The 20,519-nt window shown below is 47.7% G+C and overlaps 2 protein-coding genes across 3 annotated transcripts; both read left to right on the forward strand.

The window, feature by feature from the left end:
- Nucleotides 1-3,098: 3,098 nt before the first annotated feature.
- Nucleotides 3,099-9,894, forward strand: LOC310911756 (uncharacterized protein C21orf58; the record flags this gene model as incomplete). Its single annotated transcript, XM_083865678.1, has 9 exons — nt 3,099-3,158; nt 3,850-3,907; nt 5,279-5,346; nt 5,948-6,091; nt 6,524-6,638; nt 8,019-8,158; nt 8,576-8,742; nt 9,427-9,487; nt 9,802-9,894. 9 exons carry the CDS (start codon nt 3,099-3,101, stop codon nt 9,892-9,894), a joined length of 906 nt encoding a protein of 301 aa, XP_083721804.1.
- A 1,440-nt stretch (nt 9,895-11,334) lies between these two features.
- Nucleotides 11,335-20,006, forward strand: KMO (kynurenine 3-monooxygenase). 2 transcript variants are annotated; one of them, XM_083865318.1, is made up of 15 exons: nt 11,335-11,531; nt 12,638-12,707; nt 13,758-13,855; nt 14,683-14,772; nt 14,973-15,021; nt 15,605-15,692; nt 16,508-16,673; nt 17,185-17,256; nt 17,796-17,917; nt 18,368-18,515; nt 18,939-18,996; nt 19,102-19,184; nt 19,364-19,465; nt 19,550-19,609; nt 19,793-20,006. In XM_083865318.1, exons 1-15 carry the CDS (start codon nt 11,478-11,480, stop codon nt 19,958-19,960), a joined length of 1,428 nt encoding a protein of 475 aa, XP_083721444.1. In that variant the 5' UTR covers nt 11,335-11,477; the 3' UTR covers nt 19,961-20,006. The 2 variants fall into 2 exon arrangements, with proteins under 2 accessions (XP_083721444.1, XP_083721445.1); XM_083865319.1 differs by lacking the exon at nt 13,758-13,855 and having other exon boundaries at nt 11,514-11,531.
- The last annotated feature ends 513 nt before the right edge of the window (nt 20,007-20,519 follow it).

Consider the following 20,519-nt stretch of genomic DNA (forward strand, 5'->3'; position numbering starts at 1 on the left):
CTCTGATTTCATGGGCAGGATTCCGAGATTGTCCCCAGCCAATAACAACAGACAAAGTCTGAATTATGAACTGTCCTAGTGAACACCTCCAAGGATCAGGCAGCCACAACTTCTCTGGGCAACCTGTTCCAGGGCTTCACAGAGAAGAACTTTCCCCTAATATCCAATCTAAACCTGCCCTCTGTCAGTGGGAAGCCATTTATTTCCCCTTGTCCTGCCACTCCAGGCCCCTGTAAATAATCTCCCTCCATCTTTCTTGTAGGCTCCCTTCAGATACTTAAGATAATTGTTTCTCTTTTTGTGGCTGATCAATCCCAGTTCTCTCAGCCTTTCCTCACAGCAGAGTTGCTCCACCCCTCTAATCATCCTGGCTATCATCATAATACCTTTTAAAATTGTCCCTTAGGATTTGTAGAAATTAAAAATAAGGGTATAAAATGTCAAAATCAATAAAAGACATCAAAGAAATGCAATGCTGGGATGGACCTCATCAGGTTATCTAATCCATTCTTCTATCTGAGGAGTCCTACAATAGTTCTACAATGTTCAACACATTTGGTTTTTTTAATTGTTTGTAAACAACTTCTGTGAAAGTTTTTTTATTTGATAGCTGCTCCATCATTTCCCTTAGTGGCTAATGAAGATTTCTTTTCCTGTTTTTATCAGGTTTTCTCTTCCTCATTAAGCCAAATGCCCATGTTTTTCCAGACAAACACCCCCAACCCACCCCTTTCTCTCATTGTATCCTCTCATTTATTTAAAAATTGCTGGCCTGTCCTCTTTTCACCATCTACTTACTAATTAAAGAAAGCCAGTTCTTTAAAGTCTTCCTTAGAACCTACCTTTGGTAAATACACCCTTTTTATTTTTTTTTTCCGGGACTTTCTTTCCCTCTTAAACCACCGTGTCTAAAAATAGGCACAGTGTCCAAACTCTGACTTCAGCACTGCTAAATAGAGCAGAATAATTATGTCCCGTGAGGTTCATGTAACACACCTGTTATTCCTTTGTAGGATTAAATTTCTCTGGTTTTGAATCCTCAGCCTCAAGTGTGGTCCCTTGTTTGGGATTCAGTGTAGCTGCAGATCCCTTTCAGCACGATCCTGTGTGTGGCTGGAACATTCCTGGCACCCCATTAATTAGCAGGTTGTGAGATGTCCCAAGAGCAGGGATCACACTGTGACCAAGGCATCCATAAGTGTGGGAAAAGAAAAGAGATCCATTAGTAGGTTTGCTGGAAAGGTGTTTTTTTTTTTTTTGTTTTGTTTTGTTTTGTTTTGTTTTTTGCCTTGTATTGGATTTCCTCTGAGATACCTGTCACATCAAGAAAAAAAGTTCTCTTCATTTCCTCTTCAATAAATTCAGCAGCTGAACACTGGTGCTGTACTTTTAATGGGATACTTATACCTGGTTCTTTTTGTCAAACTTTCTTGTAACCCTCTATTCATACTGCAGTGAACACTCCAGAATTTTAACCTTTAGGGGCATTGTACTAAACCAGTTGTTGGTAAAATAATCAGCTCAATATTCACCAGCAATCCAAAAGGGGTAGGTTTTTTTTTTTATTTTCCCAGCTCAAAAGAAAACTAAAGTTATGCAGTTTATAGGCATAACTAGGCTTATGCTTTAGGTTAAGAAAACTGGGAAACTCCTTGTCAAAAGCTGTTGCAGCTGCTCAGATGAAGAAGTCAAAGATGCTACAGAAATATCTTGTTGAGGTTTTAAACTGCAGAAATGGACCCCGAGTTGTTTCCCAGGAGAACTGCTGGCAGGTGAGAAGATTTTCTGTTCTGGTTTGTCACTGCTGCCATTCACCACAGAGCCCTGCCAGAGGAAGCTGTTTGCCAATTCTGAAATCATCCCTGTGCACGAGTTTGACTTTGTTAATATTACTCAGAGCCATTAATTGGGCTGTTTTGCTTTCCCAATCTTCCCTTGAGTTTGCAGTTCCTTTTTCTTTAGTTTTAGTGACAAGAGTTTGCACAGCACAGCTGTTTTAGGGATCCCAGCACCTCAGTTTCCCCAGCTTCTCCAGTGACTTCCAGCCTGTGTATTTTTAGGATGGTAATCTGTGCTGCTCTCACACAGCTCAGGAGCATCTCTGAGCTGCTCCAGCTGCCTGCAATGGCTCTGCTGCAGTTTTGCTGTGGCCTTTCAGTGAGGAAGGGGTTGTAACTTGTCTCTCCTGGGAGCAGAACTGGGCTTAAAATATGATACTGAGAAAGAGTGTCTGTCACTTGGCATTTTTCTCTTGCCTTGGTGCTCATTTTATGGATGTCACTGATAAATGTTACCCTGTTTCTATGCTGGTAGAGCTTTGCTGGGAGAGATTCTACAGGTTTTATGGGAGATTGTAACCAGAAGGATGTTATGTCTTTACTCTTGAACTTACCCAGGGGTGAGTCCCACCTGTGCTCCCTCATTTTTTTACTGTGTGGTAATAACAAGTCATATAAAGGGCTATGTCAAAAATGTGCAGACCCCTTATAGTGGGATAAACAGGTACCAATCAGCAGGATCATCATCTGACTGCTGGCACTGGGCTTGTTTTAAAGAACCATTGGCTTTTATTTCCTTTTTTTCTTGTCCACTAATGTGCCAGCCCTTTGCTTTACCAAAGGTACACAAGCTTCTGTGCCTGGAGATTAAATTGTTTATGTTACCTATTGAAACTATAAACTTAGCAACGAGGTTGCAGGCACAAACCTCTGAGCTAATTAAAACTCTAACATCACAGAGGCCAGGCTTAGTGATGCTGCCAGGGAAAGGACAGCAACCATCAGGAACAGACAAATAAATATTCAGTGTCAGTTGCCTTCCTGTTGGCATCACAACCACCTGCAGCACAAAGGTATGTTGAGAGGAATGACAGGAAAAGCTGTGTCTGTGACCTTGTGAACACCTGTGCTCATTTTCACCTGGGAGTGAAACTGAAGTTTTTACCTGTTTCTCTCCATTTTTACTCATCTTGTATTATTGTTTTTAATAATGAAATTATTCTGTGAAGACGGTGGAGGGAAAAAATGAGCACTGAAAACCTCTCTGCCTCTGTTTAGGTTTTTAAGGTGTTTTTGCCTGCCTGCTCTTTCCAGGAGATAATGGCAAATCCTTCAGTGGTGGATCAACTGACACGACTGAAACTCAGACTCCTAGAAAAGGTAAGGGAATAATTCTGCAGTGGTCACCTTTGCTCTGCTTTTTGCTTTTGCATGATGAAGCATTCACATTGTATTTTAAAATAGTATAACTCTACTGAGATATGCTGAAGAGTGGTACTACTTACTGTCACTTTCTCAAACAACAGTGTACAAATTTATGTGGACCTACAGTAAGTTAAATTGACTTTGATTTCATGGGAGGTGTCACCAGTTAGCTCAAAGCCAGTTTGAGCTGGGACAGGCAAAGTTTAGGAGTAAATCTTGGGTAAAGAGAATCTCAGGTTGTTTTAAGGCGATTCCATGTCTGTTTTCACATAAGATGTGTTGCCTGGTCATACTTTTGCTGAATCAAGAGTCCAGATCTTGGATTATCAGGCAAGCTCAAACTTAACATTATCAAGCTCTTCATATGATGCAGCTCTCTGCCCTGCAAAATAAATTATGTATATACCTCTCCTGATCCACCATGCTATCAATTTTAAGGTTTGGAATAGCCTGGACAGCTGGAAGCATGACTATTCTTTACTGTAACTAGATTTGTAATGAGATATTTCATACTTCTTTAAGACCCATCATTTTTCTCCACTTCTGCTCTTTTTCCTCCATCCCAAACCCATGCCATAGGCTTGGAAAGCCTTGTGAGCTTTTCTGCCTGACTTATAACCAGCTTTGGTTATGGTTCTGCCAACAGAGACTAGAAAATGAACAGGAGAACCTAGAGAAAATGGAGTCGTCTCTCCCAGCTGCAAGTAAGAGAAGCATTTGTTCTAATTACAGGCACATTTTGGAAAAGTCTTGCTTATGTTCTCAGGCACGAGTTCCTCAGGAGATGATCCCGTCTACTCCCTAACAGCTGTGAGCTACCTGCTTTTTATCTTTTGAATTTCTTCAGCTTTTTTTTTTTTTCCTGACCACGGGAAGTGAACGACCAGCTGAGCGCTAACACAAGATGACTTCCTGCCCAGGTATCCTCTGCAGCCTCTCAGCTGCAGCAAACTGCTGGTGATCCAGTTTGTCCTGGCTCTTACACCTAGGAGTGAGCCCCTGTTGTAGTCCAGCTGTTTTTTTGGCTTTGGTGATTCTGAACAGGCAGGAGGAACACTTCATTCCTTTGCATGGCACATGCACTGTTTATATCATCTGTGGATTCAAGGCTGCCAGCAGAAGCTCAGTGATATTTCTAGCTCATACTGTGGGCTCCTATTCATTGCTCTGATGTACAAATATTTGGAATCTTCTAATGCTGTGGCCAAGAGTTTAAAAAAATCCCCTATTACAACTTGGAGTTTCAAAATATGAAATGGTGCTTTCCAGAGCAGATGCCAGACGTGGCTCCAAAGTATCTGAAAACATTCTTGCTTATCTTCATTTCAAGAGAGTGCAAAATCAACTATTGTGGGGCGAACTGGAAAGGAAGTTGATTCAGAACAAAACAGAAAAATTGACATTCAAATTGGAGTTTGTCTGAGCTGTTACAACAGCCAGTCATCCTCTGCGTGCACATGGTTCATCAAAACTTTCAGGGTGAAACTGATTCCTAAACCAGGAGGTTAAAAGGGGGGCTTTAGAGAACAATCTAAAGAGTGTCTTTTCAGAGGTGTTTTGCATTTGTAGAGCTACTGAACAGCTGTGACTGCACATGGCACAAAGTCATTATCCATACATGTATTTGACAAGAAAAGTAGCCCGAGCCTTTTGTGGAATAACTCAAGCTGTTAAAGCAGAGCAACACAGAGTCCCCAGGCAGGAGCAAAGGAGAGCCCCTTTATTGCAAAAACCAGGTCTTTTAAAGCATTTAGGCCTTTACCAGTTAGATAGTTTTAAATTATAACAACATAATCCACCCAACCACCTACACCTACGATGTGAACATGTAATGGTTATATAACTTGGTTTTCTATCTCTAATTCAGCTGAGTCACTTTCCCATAGCAGCCGAAGTGGCAGGGCTGAGCCATGATTTTACAAGGGTAACAAGGCCCTCATTTTGTAAGGTTTTACCTGTATGCAACACCCAGCTGTCTAATAACACATTTTCCACATTAATATCATAATCCAGGTGCTGTAACAGCTCTGTCCTTGTGATCCTTTGAGAAGATGATGGACTTTTTCCTCTTGCAGGAAACAGACCTCAGGACATGCTGCAAAATGCCTTGAGGCAAAGGAAAGATCTGCTGCAGGAGCTGAGGGTAAGAGCCCTCTCTGGCCAGAAACAAACAGACAGGGCCCAGTTACCTGCACATCCACTGCTGGTGTGGATTCAGTGTTCTCCTGTCCTCCAGTTCTGGGCAGGATTTAGTGCTGTGCTGCTTTGGGATATAAAGGCTGGGCCAGCTGATCAGGGAGAGGGCCTGGGGAGCAGCTTGGCTTCCCTCCCTACAGCTGCAGAGGCTTGCACCTGCTTCAGGTACTGAAGTGGGATGATTCTGTTTGTCCTGAACTGCTGTGTCATAAACCTGCTGTGCCAAAATGCAAAAAAGGGATTTTCGGTGATGCCAAAGTAGAGACAATATTAATTGTTATTTACTCCTAGTTTGTGGAGGATACCAGCTATTAATGAAATGTTTTCCCAGACTTTTGGCAGCTTGTTCTGCACATTTTTTCCCCCAATTCCTTTTGCCTATGCTTCAAGCTCTATGGGAAGGAAAGCTTTATTTATACTTATGCAGGCACTGGCAGTGCCCTCACTGCAGGTTCCCAGGGGCCAATCCCATTTAGCCCAGAGAGCAAAACCATACTGTCTGCCTTGCTGGGACCAGATTTTCATTAAGAAAATACTTGAGTTTGCAGGAGCAGCACCTTCTGGAAGAGCTTTCACAGCCACCTGCACCAGCTGGGGGAACCTGCCATGACCACAGAGCTGCCCTCCCACAAGTCTATGAGATCCCTTTTCCAGCTTCCCAAGTGGAGCCACCAAGGATTATCCAGCAGACAGTAAGGATTCCCTCCTGGAAAACACCAGTAGCACTGTGCCAGTCTGAGCTGACAATCATTTGGGAGCTGTGTGGAATTTCTCATCCCACAAAAAGGGGAAACATGCCTCTTGCCCTTTTATGGGACCTTTGCTGCCTGCAGCAAAACCTAAGGGGAAATCATCTTGCAAATAAGGGCCAAAATTGACAGTGGGAATGGTTTACCCTTAGAAAAAGATGGCAAAAGGAGTGGCAGGGCTGCCCACGCTCCAGCCTGGCCATTCAGCCACTTCCTAATGCACATCTCTGTCTGCTCATGCAGCCCACAACCTCAACAGTTTCTCCATGAGAATCCTAGAGTTTTTCTGAAGCCTAGACAGGTGACAGCTGTTCCCACAGATGGGGAAGCTGGTCAAAGCCAACCCTGACTTCTCCATTTCCCTTCCTGTTCCAGATGCCAACTCAGCCTGCCACCATCATCCAGCAGTTGCCTCAGCCATCCCCTGTGATCACACAGATCCCCCCAGCCCAGACCTTTGCAGCCCCCCGCTCTGGGAGCATTAAAGAAGGTAACAAACTCTCCACAGAGCAGCCAGCTCCTGTCACCAGGCCTGGGGAGGGCAGGGCAGGTACCACAGCAAGTGAAAGGGATGTGGGATGGTGTCCAACTGTGTTATTGACATGCTTTTTAATGAGCTAGTGGAGCTCTGGGGGTTGTGTAAGTGGGATGGGTACCAGGTGTGAGGGGCATTCAGGCAGACTCTTACCACTAAAACTAAAGAAAAAGGAACTACAAACTCAAGGGAAGATTGGGAAAGCAAAGCAGCTCAACTCATGGCACTGAGTAATATTAACAAAGTCAAACTCATCCACATGGATGATTCCAGAATTAGCAAACAGGCTTCTAAAATCTGGTTTCATTATTTTGCTCCTTCCTAACCTGCTGTTCAGTCTCCTCAGGCTTTTATTTAGACCCTGTGTTTGGAAACATGTGAAAGTGTTGCTCTAAATATAGTACAATGCCAATAAAAGAGGTTTTTTCTAAACATAGGTGGGTGCTACTGTGAAATAACACATGAACTGAAACCTGGGACAATTTCCCTGGCTCAGCCTTCAGCCAAAGGTTCATCCCACACAGGCATCCTCAGTCATGAAACTGCATTATTTCTCAGCTCATACTTCATCTAAGTGCCTGGATTTTTGAATCAGAGTTTGTTTCCATAACCAAAATAGTCCAAATCCACTCATGACTTCTCTGAAGCTGCTACATTTAAACTACTTCTTGTATGAAGTGTGAAAAGGAAAATGAGAGTTGCCTTCATTGTTTTTTCCCTTTTTTTTCCCCACTTCTCCCTCTTCACTTCTCCCCAAGCGAGTTAGTTACACTGCACAAGTCCTTTGGATCCCAGAGACCATGTAAGGAGATTTGATGGGCATGAAATGACAGACTGAGGACTGGACTTGATGATGTTAAAGGTCTTTTCCTTCACAAATTGTATGAGCCAATGGACTCTGAAGGTGGCACTGCAATATCACATAAATTTGAGGAAACCTCTCACGTGGAAAGGAGTGACCCGGGGCTGAAGCAATGGAGAGCACAGCCAGGAGCCTGTCCATGCTGGAGTGAGGGAGAGCTGCAGCTCAGCTCTTCTCCATCCTCCCACTCAGCAGAGCTAGGGCTGTGGGCTTGCAGGGCAAGCAACAGACAAGATGCTCAGCAGCAGCTTTCTTGTAGAAGGGAGGAGAAACAGGAAAGCTGGTATGAACAATGCCATGCACAGACATTAACTTTGCACTGCCTGGGGAAATAATGCCAATATTCCTCATGTGCCTCCTCTCAGCTGCTTTGCCTTTGTTGCAGTGACCACTCTGTGTGCTGGAGGGCACCACGAGGCCTCTGCTGCTTGTCAGCTGTGGATAAAGCTCTCATTCTTTTCTGCTCTCCCCAGACATGGTGGAGATGATGCTGATGCAGAACGCTCAGATGCACCAGGTGATGATGCAGAACATGATGCTGAAGGCTCTGCCCCTGGCGGCGCTGGCACAGCTGGGGGGAGGCAGCTCTGCCCTGCTCCAGCACCCACAGCAGGTAAAAACACCCCAGCCTGAAGGGCTCTTCTCCCTGGGAGGACACAGGGCCTGCACAAAACACACAAAGGGCTGGGAGAGCCAGGGGACTGTGGAGGACACTTAGGAAAGGTGACAGATGGGACCATGCCCTGATGCCCACCTTCCTCTCCAGGCCATCCTGTCATTCTGCATTTCTCTGACATTGACTGACGGAATAAATTGGGAGGGAGTGGGGTCTGAGCATCAGGTGAAATCTGAGGTCACCAGGTGTTCTTGGGCCTCCTGTACTGGGACCTGCAGACTCTTCTCCAGACACATCCCAAAGGTCTCCCTTTCCCAAGGGGTGGCTGAGTGGAACCCTGGCCCCTCAGCTAGAGACACCCCCTGCCCTGGAGACACAGGATTCTGCAGCCACCCTTTGTCTCTCTCCACCAAGGACCTGCAGCTTGCTGCTCCCCTGGCCCTGAAAGCAGACAGGCACAAGCCATCTGTGGTGCACCACCACCACCATTACCCTCCCACGGGGGTGTTCCCAGTGCCCCCCCAGAGCTTCCTGCCCACATCCACAGCACAGCACTGGACTGGCAGCTCTGCCCAGCCTGGGTAAGTAAGCAGGCAGCTGGGACATGCTCTTGCAGCCCTTTCTCCCTGCCCAGGTGGGGAGATTTTGGAATAAACATGGGGATGTGACAAAGGTGAGGATCACACAGATCCCCCACCCTGCCATGGTGCAGTTGCTCTGCTCTGCAGGGGCTCTCACCCCACCTTTTGGGTCTCCCTGTACACCCAGCAGTCATCTGCTAAATAAGGTGGGGGAGGGTGGGGAAGAGTTTTGCACTTACATCCCAGCAGGATTTATGTTCTTAAAGCACTGCTGGCACATTTGCTACTCAGAAATTCCTGGAGAAATAAAAGCCCAAACCACCAGCTAAGAAAAATGGTACAAAGGGGAGTATCAGAAATAATGCTGAGCCTTTGCCATAAGCTTGTGCTTGCCGTTGGAGGGGGTGGGTTTCAAGTGCAGAAATGGATGAACCTCTCCCCAGGATGCTCCCAGATCCATAGAGCCCTTTGTGCCCTGTGCAGAGATCACAGCCAGCCCCTCCAGGGGCTCAGTTGCTTTGTGCCTTCCTCTGAGCTTGTCCTGCTTGGCTTCTCAGGTGCTAGGAACTTCTTACAAGCCAAGGCTGGTAAAGAAATGCACCTTGCTAGAGCATAGAAGGAGGAGGTGACATGGGGACACATTGTGGGAACTCAGCTATTATTTCTGTGCCATGGCTCTTTCAGAGCCTTAGTGAACAGGATGGAGGCAGCTGCAGCCTTGGACACGGGTGACCTCCTGGCAGGGGTATCTGTACAGCCCTCTTTAGCAGTGGATTTGAATTCCTGAACAGATTATTTACCTAATGAGATTATAAGGGATGAACATTTCTACCTATTTCCCCTTGACACGGGTTTGTAATCTGAACCAGTAAAGAACTCCTGGCTCCTGTCAGGATCAGTGCAATTCACTGTTTGCAGAAATCAGTAGGTCCTGTCATGGCCTTTATGTTCTTCCTCAGCTGCCTTCCACCACAAGGTATGAGATCAAACACATCTTTTTTGCAGCTGCAACACCACTGGCTGTTACTAAACACAGTAACCTCATTTTTCTTGTTGCAGGTGGCCCACATACTGACAGTACAGGATCCTCTGCAAGTGGACCATAGCCTTTCTAAAAACAATAAAATCCTGGTGTTCTTCCTCAGCCATTGACATGTCTTTTTCTTCAGCAATATAAATTGAGCACTTTCCCCTCCTTTACTTTTCCCACTAGTTTTCAGAGGGCAGGCTTTAATCCATGCCCATGTCATTCTGTTCTTTTCAGTTTTATTTACGACTTCTTAAAAGGCTCACTCAGAGTTTTTATCAGGCAACATTTTTCATGCTCTCAACAGCCTGGTTTTGCTTAATATAGAAAGGTGAACAATGATTTTGTGGCACTTTCTCAATGACTTCCCACCTTCTGTTTTTAAAGGGAAGAACATCTGTACACTGGGTTTCCCTGGTGCAGTTTGTGAGTCCAATTAAGAAAACCCAAGGACATAAATTTTGTTTAGGATGAAGAAAAGATAGTAACTGTCACTGCTGGAAGCTAACTGTGTGCTGTCTGTGCTCCAAAAACAATTAATGAATAATTTATTTACTATGTCAAACCTGCCTTGCTCTTTGCCCCCTCTGCCCTGTGGTCTTTGACATTCTCATTGCCCTCTGCAACTTCCCACTTTCTGCAACTACATGAAAGAGCTGAAAGAGGAAATGGCCTCAAGTTGTGCCACAGGAGTTTAGATTGAATATTAGGAAGAAAGTCTTAACTGTAAACATTGTCAGGCACTGCAAGAGGCTGCCCAGGGAAGCATTTGAGTCCTGCCCCATCCCTGTAGGTCTTTGATGGCCACATAGATGTGGCATTTTGGGGTCATGGCTTACTGGTGTGCTTGGCAGTGCTGGGTTAACAGTTGGATTCCATGTTCTTAGAGGGCTTTTCCTACTTAAAGATTCTATGAGTCAAATCTGCTGGTGCCTGGCAGGTTTAGAAATAAATTGTACTCAGTGATAGGAATGTCTGCACTTTCACAGTCTGTTTAATTATTGTGTGTCAGCTCCTCCCTGTTCAATGCTTACTGTGGGCAGTGTTGGCCCAGCAGAGCATTTCCTCCCGAGGAAATGGGCTTGTGAAATCCCCTCCCAAGGATGGGCATGTGAAATAATGCCTGCAGAGATGTCTCCTCACAGCCTTGTTTAAGTCCTGGAAAGCTGGAAAGCTTCAGCAGAGCAGGCATGGACCCTCTCCTAAGCATCACACCCCAAAATGCCTGAGCCACACCCAGCTTCCTTGGATGAAAGATGTCCTCAAAGATGGGATGAGGCTCCTGGGAAAGTAGTGTGGTTCACATGCCACCCTCAGGAGAGAGTCTGTGAGGCTCCAGAAGTCATTCCACATCATCCCAGTGAAGCACCAGCCAGAGCCTGGCCAATGCAAGTTCTCCTCCTGCTCTGTGTGTGCTTCTTGGAGACTGCAGGATTGCTCTACAATTTCCAAAAGAGGCCTTTGGATAGAGCCTGGTTGAATAACACCACGTTGCCACCTCTACACCTCAGGTTCAGCCAGGCTGACTCCCTGACAGTCTCTGGGCTGGGAGTTAAACTTTAATATGAATCGGGGGAGAAGGACCCAGGCATGACTCAGCCACCCACATTCCCTCCCTTCTCCTCCCCACTGGCAAGGGCAGTGGGACTGGGGAGAAGCAGAGGGCTCAGAGACTCAGCAGGGATCTCAGACCAGGGGCAGACCTAGCATGGAGCCCTGTGACCCACGAGGGAAAAGAGTTGCTGTCATCGGTGGTGGCCTGGTAGGAAATGCCATTTAACTGCTGCAGGATTGTGTTTGCTGGGGAGCTGAGGCTGTAAAAGCACTGCTTGAATGTGGGGGTGAATGTTCTTCTTAAAATCATCCCTCTGTCAGATGATGGGGTGCTGTGAAGGGGTTGATGGAGTCCCTGCTGTGGGAGGCTCCTGTTCTTTTTTTGGATGAAGGGGTTTGGGAGGTGGGTGGAGCAGTGGTGCCCAGGTACACTAAATAACAGCCCTTGGTTGGGCTGCCAGGTTCCCCTGTCCCTTGGCTGGTTTTGGCTGTAACCAGATCTCTAATATGAAATGCTTTGCAAGGACTGAGAGCAGGAAATGCCTTCCTCTGCCCACTTGTGTTTGGGAATGGTTTTCATCCACTGCTACTTGCAGAGAGGTGTCACACTAAAGGCCAGGCGGGATGGGGCTCTCAGTAATCTGGGCTAGTGGAAGGTGTCCCTGCCTAAGGCAGGAGTTTGTAACAAGATAGTTTTTAGCATCCTTTCCAACCCAAACCATTCTATGAATCTGTGATTCTGTGACAGCTTGGGGCATTGCAGCACCTACATTTCTCTCTTGACTTTTTGGACATTACCTTCTTGGAAAAGAGTGATGACAGGAGAGGCTGTAGCTCTGACAACAATTCATAATGGAAATTAAATTTTAAAAATTATTTAAATTACAACCAGGACATATTTGTGCCGTTCTCCCTCACTATGTTCCCAAGGGAATGCTGCTGCACCCTGGATTCTAGTGAGGAAAGTAAACACAGTCCAGAGAGGAGCTGAGAGGTTGCCTACACCAGCTCCTGCTGTCTATGGCTGGAGAGGTGAGCCCTGCTGCACGCAATTGCTGTGTGTAAACAAGCCTGGGTTTGGTATGACTTTATAAAAAGAATTTTGATGGGTGGCTTTTGTCTTGGAGACTCTGCAAACACGCAGGGCTGCCGGAGGACTGCTCTTCAGTAAAAAATCTTCTAAGGTCCTTGGTCATAAACAGGGTTCTCTCTGTTTATGCTGAGCTGCATCCCCTGATCACTTGTTTCCTTTGATGCATCTCAGTAGTGCCCTCTGAAATACTTCACCCACCATTCCTGATGCTTGTTTCGTAGGTGGGTGCACTGAATGCCTGTTTCTTTGCTAGACGGGGTTTCCAGGTTGATGTTTATGAAGCCAGAGAAGGTAAGGTCAGCCTGATCATTACTGTGTGAGCTCACTAAAACTGTAAGAAAATAATGAAATCTGAGTGCGGCAGTTTAGAGATATTCTTTTCTCTCTCCCCTTTAGCTCCTAGTGAGGAGGAGCATTTATTTGAAGTTCATCTTGTGTGGAGGGAACCTACTCTTCCACTAGTGAAATGATTCCCTTTTTGTATCCTTGGCTTAAGCACTGATTCAAATCCTCACTTTTGAAGCCTGGTCTCTGCAGGAAGCATTATAGTACAGTGCAGGGTCAGAAGGAGAGATGGAGTCTCCAGGCCCACAAGGCACCACAAAAGAGAAATTAGTATTTAGAGCTAACCTGCTGGCTCAACGCAGAGAAATTGTTCATCTTCAATGTCTGTCAAAAAACACCTGGGCAGAGGTGGCAAGTCAAGTGTCAGGTGGGAATGACACCATGGAGAGTGAAATGACTCAAGTGTGCAGTGAAGGGAAGGAGGTGCTATGCCTGACACTCTGTGGTATCTCTTCCTGTCCTGATAGATATCAGAACACACAGTTCCGCTGCAGGGCTTAAAGTTGCCACAAGTCCCACAGCCTCAAAAAGCCTCTGATTGCTCTTACCTGCCTTCTGAGCTGGATGGAAAAGTCCAGTTTTTGGCCCATTGCTTACACTGACATACATGTTGGGATGAGGAGAATCTGGTCAGACACCCCAGGATGTCTAAATGAGGCAGCTCAGGCGAGGAACAGACATTTCCATCTGATCAGCCATCAAGAAGGTGACCTGCCAGTGTCCCAAAAAGCATCAGTCTGTAGGCTCAGCAGAACCTGGTAGGCATTCATTTGCTCAGCCTTCTCCATTTAGAGGGGAAATGGCTCCTAATGCTAATGCACCAGCTGGCATGGGGTGCTGTCAGAATCCAGCATTCCCTTGGCTGCAGCTGCTTCTTCCAGGCTAGAGGTGGCATGGAGGATCCAGGCTGGTCTCCCCCCTGCCCCACCTGCTGCAGGGGGCTGGGAGATGTTCCCCTCACCACCAGTGCTCTCATTGCCTCCTCTTGCCCTGCAGATATTCGAGTGTCCAGCTTTGCCCGTGGCAGGAGCATTAACCTGGCCCTGTCTCACAGGGGACGCCAAGCCCTGCGAGCTGTGGGCATGGAGGAGCAGGTACTCTGGCACATTCTGTCCCTGTGCCCTGGCCTTTCCTGCCCTGTCCCAGCCAGACCTCTTCTACTGCATGCCTGCAGCCTGGCTCTCCCCTGCTTCGTGTCACATCTGCCAGCAGGATCTTCCCCACCCCAGGCAGCTGGGCTCTGCTTCCCTGGGAGACCAAGCACCTTCCAGTGTTTGTCCTCTCCCTGCTGTGCTCCTCTCCCTCCTGGAGAAGAGGGCAAACAGGGCAGGAGTAGATGGACTCCCAGAAGAGCTGTTGCAATAGAGCAGGATGCAATAAAGGCAGCAGTTTCCCCCACTGACGTGTCCAGATTTGTGTTTTCCCAGAAAACCTTGATCTTTGGGCTGACCCCTGAAATCCATCCACACTGCCTTCTGCCCAGTGTGCTTGGCTGGGAGCCCAGCATTCTTCTGCAGGGTACTGGCTACCATTTAACATCCAGCTGCTGGCAGTGCTGGGATCTCCCAGGCCCTGGATCCCTGCAGAGGAGCCCAGGCTTTGACACATCCCAGTCCCAGGATATAATTTGGCTTTCATTCCCTGCCCTGTCTCTGTCTGGGGTTTTTCATGTCCCATCTATCCAAACACATTTTGTCTCTGATTTTTATGAGAACGAGCTTGTAAGTAATCTCAGTAAACTGCAGTAAATTGACATGACAGCCCTGTTAAAGTTTTCCCTGGTGATTTGGAAATGTGTGAGGAAAGAGCCTCCCCTTCTTCCTCGAGTGCAGTGCTTGGGTGAGGGGATGCTACTTGGTAATTTGTGCTAAAACCCCACAGTTTTGGCCAGAAGAGTGGTTTGTGTTCCCTTCTGTTTCAGATTGTGGCCAAGGGCATTCCCATGCGGGCAAGGAGGATACACACACCCTCAGGGAAAAAATACTCTATCCCTTATGGGAAGAAGAACCAGGTACTGGAGTTGCTTTGCAGGGTGCAAGAGGTCTTTGTCAGCATCTGTATCTCTGTGTCATGGACTGTGTGGGGTTCATGGGTGTGGGAGAGGCTGGGGAGAATGAGGGAAGGGGGTTACTTGGAAGGGAGGGTTTCCTGACTGCCCATGCAGAGTGTCCTTCAGCAAAGCTTTCTGAACCCCATTTGCTTGCCTTGCAGTACATCCTCTCTGTGGACAGAGCAAACTTAAACAAAGAGCTGTTGACAGGTAGGTTGTCACTGCTGTTTGCAAATTCTTCTAACACACATTTTGCTGGGGATTTAGGGTTTGCCCCATGACCAGAAGACTTTGGACCCCAAGATCCCTTACCTAGATCTCAGAAAGTGCAAACCTGAACTAGCAGAGGAAAACCTGTGCTGTTTTCTCAGCTAAAGGAGACACCTCCTCAGCCTGATCACAGTTTGTGGCATTTTCCATAACTCCAGATTGTACAGAATATTGGAGCTCTGTGGCCAAGTATGTAATCAGACTAGACCAAATCTATGCAAATTCCCCACTGACTGCAGGCACCTCATCCCATCCTGAACTTCACTGGAGTGATGGTGGAAAGCAGTCAGTGACTCATGTCATTTTGGGGAAGAAAAAGAGTCCTTGCAGGATTCCTTGCATTTTTCAACTAGTTTATACCATAGCTGACCGCTCCCAGTGTGCCCTGCCTGCTGGCCCTTAAGCAACACAGCAAATCATTTGCTGTAATGGCAAAGAATCCCTATAATTTAGGGACCTCTTGGAAATATTTTTTGTAGTCACAGTAAATCCCTCTACATTTAGTTGTCTTTTCTTTTCACAGCTGCTGAGAAGTACTCCAACACTAAACTGTTCTTTGGACACAAGCTCCTTGGATGTAATGCAGAGCTGGGGACATTATCCATAAGAAGGTAATCCCTGGACAAGCATGGGATCCAGCACTGTGGTCAGTTAGTTTCTGCTTAATCATTCATAAAACCTCAAACAATTGAGCAATCTCAGCTTTGAAACTACTGTGCAGGCAAAACCTTGTGGAAAGGAGGGACGTCAAGGCAGCATTCATGGGGAGACTGGGAAAGGTTTAAGCAACTCACTGACCCCCCAGCCTTGCAGCAGGCACACACTTCTGACCTGTGCAGGGGATAAACATAGCAGTATCCATAGCACTGGCTTCAGGGACTGGTTGCTCCTCAGGGAGGGAGGATAACTGGTGATGCCACATCCCTGGAAGTGTTCCAGGCCAGGCTGGATGAAGCTCTGAGCACCCTGGTGTTGTGTCTCTGCCCATGGCAGGGGGTGGAATGGGCTGAACTTTAAGGTCCCTTCAAACCCAGACCATTGTGTGGTTCCATGACCTTGTTTCACAGCCTTTCACAGAAGTTCTGGTCCTACCCCCCACCCTCCTGGCAAATGCTGCAGGCTCTGCAAACCAGCAGCGTTATCCCAAAGCTGCCTACTGCATTGCTGAGTAGACCTGGCAGAGTTATGTTTTTGATGATAATTAGGATAATTATTTATCCTAATGCTGTGCTTCCCAGGCAGTGAGAGCCGATCCTCCCTCACCCCAGAAGATTATGAACACATTTTGCAAAAGGCAGATCCTCTGGGCACAGTGGTGCTGAGCTGGCCTGGAGCTACAGGAGGATTAACCACAGAATCATGGAATGGTTAGGATGGGAAGGGACCTCAAAGATCAGATTGATCCAAGGGACTGTCTTGCTTTCAGGTCTGACCAGCAGACCTTGGAAGTGAGCTACGATCTCATCGTGGGCTGTGATGGAGCCTTCTCAACAGTCAGGAAACAGTTCCTGAGGCAAACACGCTTCAACTACAGCCACGAGTACATTCCTCATGGCTACATGGAGCTGACCATCCCTCCCAAGGATGGAGATGTGAGTGTGCCTGGCCCAGGGGCTGCTACAACCTTCACAGGTTGGATATCCCACCCCCTTCTCACTGTGGCTCTGCTGTAACAGCTTTGGAGAATTAATTTCTCACCTGGGGTTCAGACAAGGAATTAATTAAACCTTTCCTAAGAGGAGGGATGGATCTCTTCCTCTTCTAAAAGTGGGGTCAATGTTGGTACTCGCATGCAAAAATCCTAGAGAGCGTGTTCTGGAGTAGTGGGATTAACTTTGGCTCTGAGAGGTCCTGGAGGTATGGGAACAGGTCTGTGAGGACATCAGCAACGGCAAAGCATCAGATTTTTGCCCATATTTCTTACCCTTTCCTCTTTCCCTTGCTCTTTGTCTCCCTGAAGCATCAGGGACCAGAAAGGGGCCCTGTAGTTGTTGTGTCTTCCCATGGGAACTGTTGTGCTGGTGTGGAGTGGAGCCAGAGCCTGGGCTGGGGAAGCTGAGCAGGGCAGGGCAAGGATACAAGGCAATTTTCTTTCTCTTTCAGTTTGCCATGGAACCAAACTACCTCCACATCTGGCCGAGAAACACCTTCATGATGATTGCCCTGCCCAACATGGTGCAAACCCAGGGCCACATTCTCTTGGAGCACAGGATGGGGCTGGTGGGGATGAAGGGCTGTGGTGGCAGGGATTGGGAGGGTCAGGAGCCACAGAATGACCAAAACAGAATTGGTTAGATTGGAAAAGACCTCTGAGAGCACAGAGTCCAACCTATGACCCAATACCACCTTGTCATCCAGACCATGGCGTGGAGTGCCACATCCAGTTTTTTCTTAAAAACCTGCTGGGACAGTGACTCCACCATCTCCCTGGGCAGCCTGTCCCAATGTCTAAGCATCCTTTTCTGTGAAGAAATTCTTCCCAATGTCCAGTCTAAACCTCCCCTCATGCAGCTTAAGACTGTGTCCTCTGTCATGTCCCTTGTTACCTGGGAGCAGAGCCTGACCCCTACCTGGCTACATCCCTCTGTCCATTGCTGTGCCAGGGGGTCACTGTGATTGCCAGGTGGCAGGCTGGGCAGTGAGCTGCTGCTTCAGGTGCCATATGTTCTCTCTGCTCTCTGGGCTTCTTAGTGACCTTCTTTCCTGGCTGGCAGGACAAGTCCTTCACCTGCACACTCTTCATGCCCTTTGAGGAATTTGAGAAGCTCACAACAGGAGAGCAAGTGCTGGGTTTTTTCCAGACCTACTTCCCAGATGCCATTCCCCTCATCGGAGAGTGAGTGTTCCCACCTCCCCTTTTCATTCATTAACACAGCCACCTATTATGGGATGGGCTTTTTCTTGGATGATATCAACAGTCTCAGCTGCATTGGGCAGTTTCCTTTCCTCTTAAAATTAATCGCCCCAGGACTTCATATTAACTGGGAAACTCACATATTCCCTGGTTTGTCCTTTCTATGTTGACCAACATTTGCCACTGCTCACAGTAAGAAGGCCAAGATGTCAATGGTCACGCTGCGTGCAGAACTTAAAACCTGCAGATAAAATGTCTGGTCTACAGGGGGGAAGTTTGACTTCCACATTTTCCCAGCGCCAACAGCTCAGGCTTGGGGTTTGCACACCAAAGCTGACAGTGCCTGTGGCCTGGGTCCTGAGCTTGCATGTGGCACAGTTTACTCTCCTCTCTTATGGTCCCACACAACAAAATCTGTTGTTTTACCTGAAGGCAAGAGCTGAAGCACGATTACTTTTTGCTGCCAGCCCAGGCCATGATCTCTGTGAAGTGCTCCTCCTACAACCTCTCCTCCCGGTGCGTGCTGATGGGAGATGCTGCCCATGCTGTTGTGCCCTTCTATGGACAGGGCATGAATGCAGTAAGTTCATGGCTGGCCTGTCTCTGCTGGTGGGGATCCCACTCCTTTAACCCACAAATGCCTGGTTTTAGTGTTGAACTCCATAGGGTTCATGGGCTGGTCTATCCCACAGCCTGATGTCCTCTGCACTCTGGCAGGGGTTGAGCTCCCATCAGGATGTCCTCTTGGGAAGGACAGGGGACAGGGTGATGATGCCACCTTCCCATGGAGCAGAGGACTATATGGGAGGGGGTCCAGGCAGCTGGGGAAGGCAATCCCCTTTATTTGTCTCAAGACCTCTGTCAGAGGAGCCTGGAGTAAGACTCCTGCTCTGAAGCTGTGGTCAATGGGACAAAACAGCTACACTAGCTAAGCACCCATGAGAGCATTTCTCCTGAATGTGTGGGTCCTTTATGCCTGTTAAGCCCCTAATGTTCCTCCCAGGGCTTTGAAGATTGTCTGGTCTTTGATGAATTAATGGACCAGTTCCACAATGACTTTGGTAAGTGAGGTGACTGGGGATGTGTGAGAGCAGAGGAACATCTCTCTGCGCCTGAGGGCGGCTGGACACCTTGCAGGGAGCTGCTTTTGAACTTTCTTCTCTCAGGTGCCTGCCTCCCTGAGTTCTCCAGGCTGAGGGTGCCAGATGACCATGCAATTTCAGATTTAGCCATGTACAATTATGTGGAGGTAGGTGAGCCCCACACAGACCTGTAGTTCCATGGGCCATGCACACTTGGCAATGTCACTGGGGCTGAGGAGGCACTGATCCCTGCATCACCTCCAGGGCAGGCAGTGGGAGAGGTGTCAAAGCACAGGGGAGCTCTGACAAAACTCCTTGCAGAAGGGTGACTGTTGCTCTGTTGCAGATGCGTGAGCATGTGAACTCGACGTGGTTCATTTTCCGCAAGCACGTAGACAACCTTCTCCATGCCCTCATGCCTTCCACCATTGTCCCACTGTACACCATGGTAAGCCAGCCTGTCCTTCCCCACCTCTGTGAGCTCCTCCTGCCTGGCTTTGGGGTGGTGACATTCTCCTTCAACCCCTCCCAGGTGACTTTCACCAGGATTCGCTACCACGAGGCCCTTCAACGCTGGAGATGGCAGACAAAGGTTGGTCAGGGGTGGTGCCCACCCTCCCCATGCCACGAGCCTTGGGAGCACCTCCCACACCAGCTCTGCTCAGCGCTGGGCGGCAGCTTTGGTGGTAGGATATTTGTGTGATGACACTTTGCTTGGTGCTGCAGGGTAAGGGCCAGCCTCTGATGATGTTGGGGCTTCTTTTTGCATTTGCAGGTGATTAATCGAGGGCTCTTGGTCGTGGGGGCAGCAGGACTGGGTGGTACCTACCTGCTGATAAAGCGCCTGGCACGGAACCTGAACTTCTGCTTGGAGGACTTGTGGGGCTGGCCCCATCATCTGAGGAATATTGGAAATCTTCCCTTTGGCACACGAGTGGTTTAAATTCATGGGGAGCTCCTTGTTGTAATAAAAATGAATTGCTGGCTCAGCTGAATGATTTTATTTCTCTTGGGTTTGGCAGCTCCTGCAGCCCCTTGGAAGCAGTTTCATGCCCAAGGAGCCTCTCCAGGGGCTCAGGCGTGTAACCCTGGCAGCCTGGTCCCAAGGGATGTCGTGTGTAGACGTGACACTTAAAGATTATAGCATAGTGTTGGAACCTGGCAGTGCTGGGTTAATGGTTAGATGGTCAATGATCTTAGGGGTTTTTTCCAACCTTAATGATCCTGTGGTTCTATGACCTGTCCATCTTGCAGACTGCTGCTCTTAGCAAAAACAAGCCAACATTTTGAGGGTCCTGAAGCCAAAAAGCTTGAAGCTGCAGCCTGGGATAGTACTAGCAGGATTATCAGACACACTTTCCTTCTTCTCACCTTGCCCTAGACCCTCACAGTCACTGCTTAAGAATAATAAAATGGCCCAAATTAACCCCTGATCTGATGTGGCACAGCCAATCTCATTTGAGGTGGTCTGCCAGCACATGGGCAGGAACAAGAACTGCTCT

Source organism: Zosterops lateralis, assembly GCF_965231275.1.
Source record: "Zosterops lateralis genome assembly, chromosome: 7".
NCBI classification, from domain to species: Eukaryota; Metazoa; Chordata; class Aves; order Passeriformes; family Zosteropidae; genus Zosterops; species Zosterops lateralis.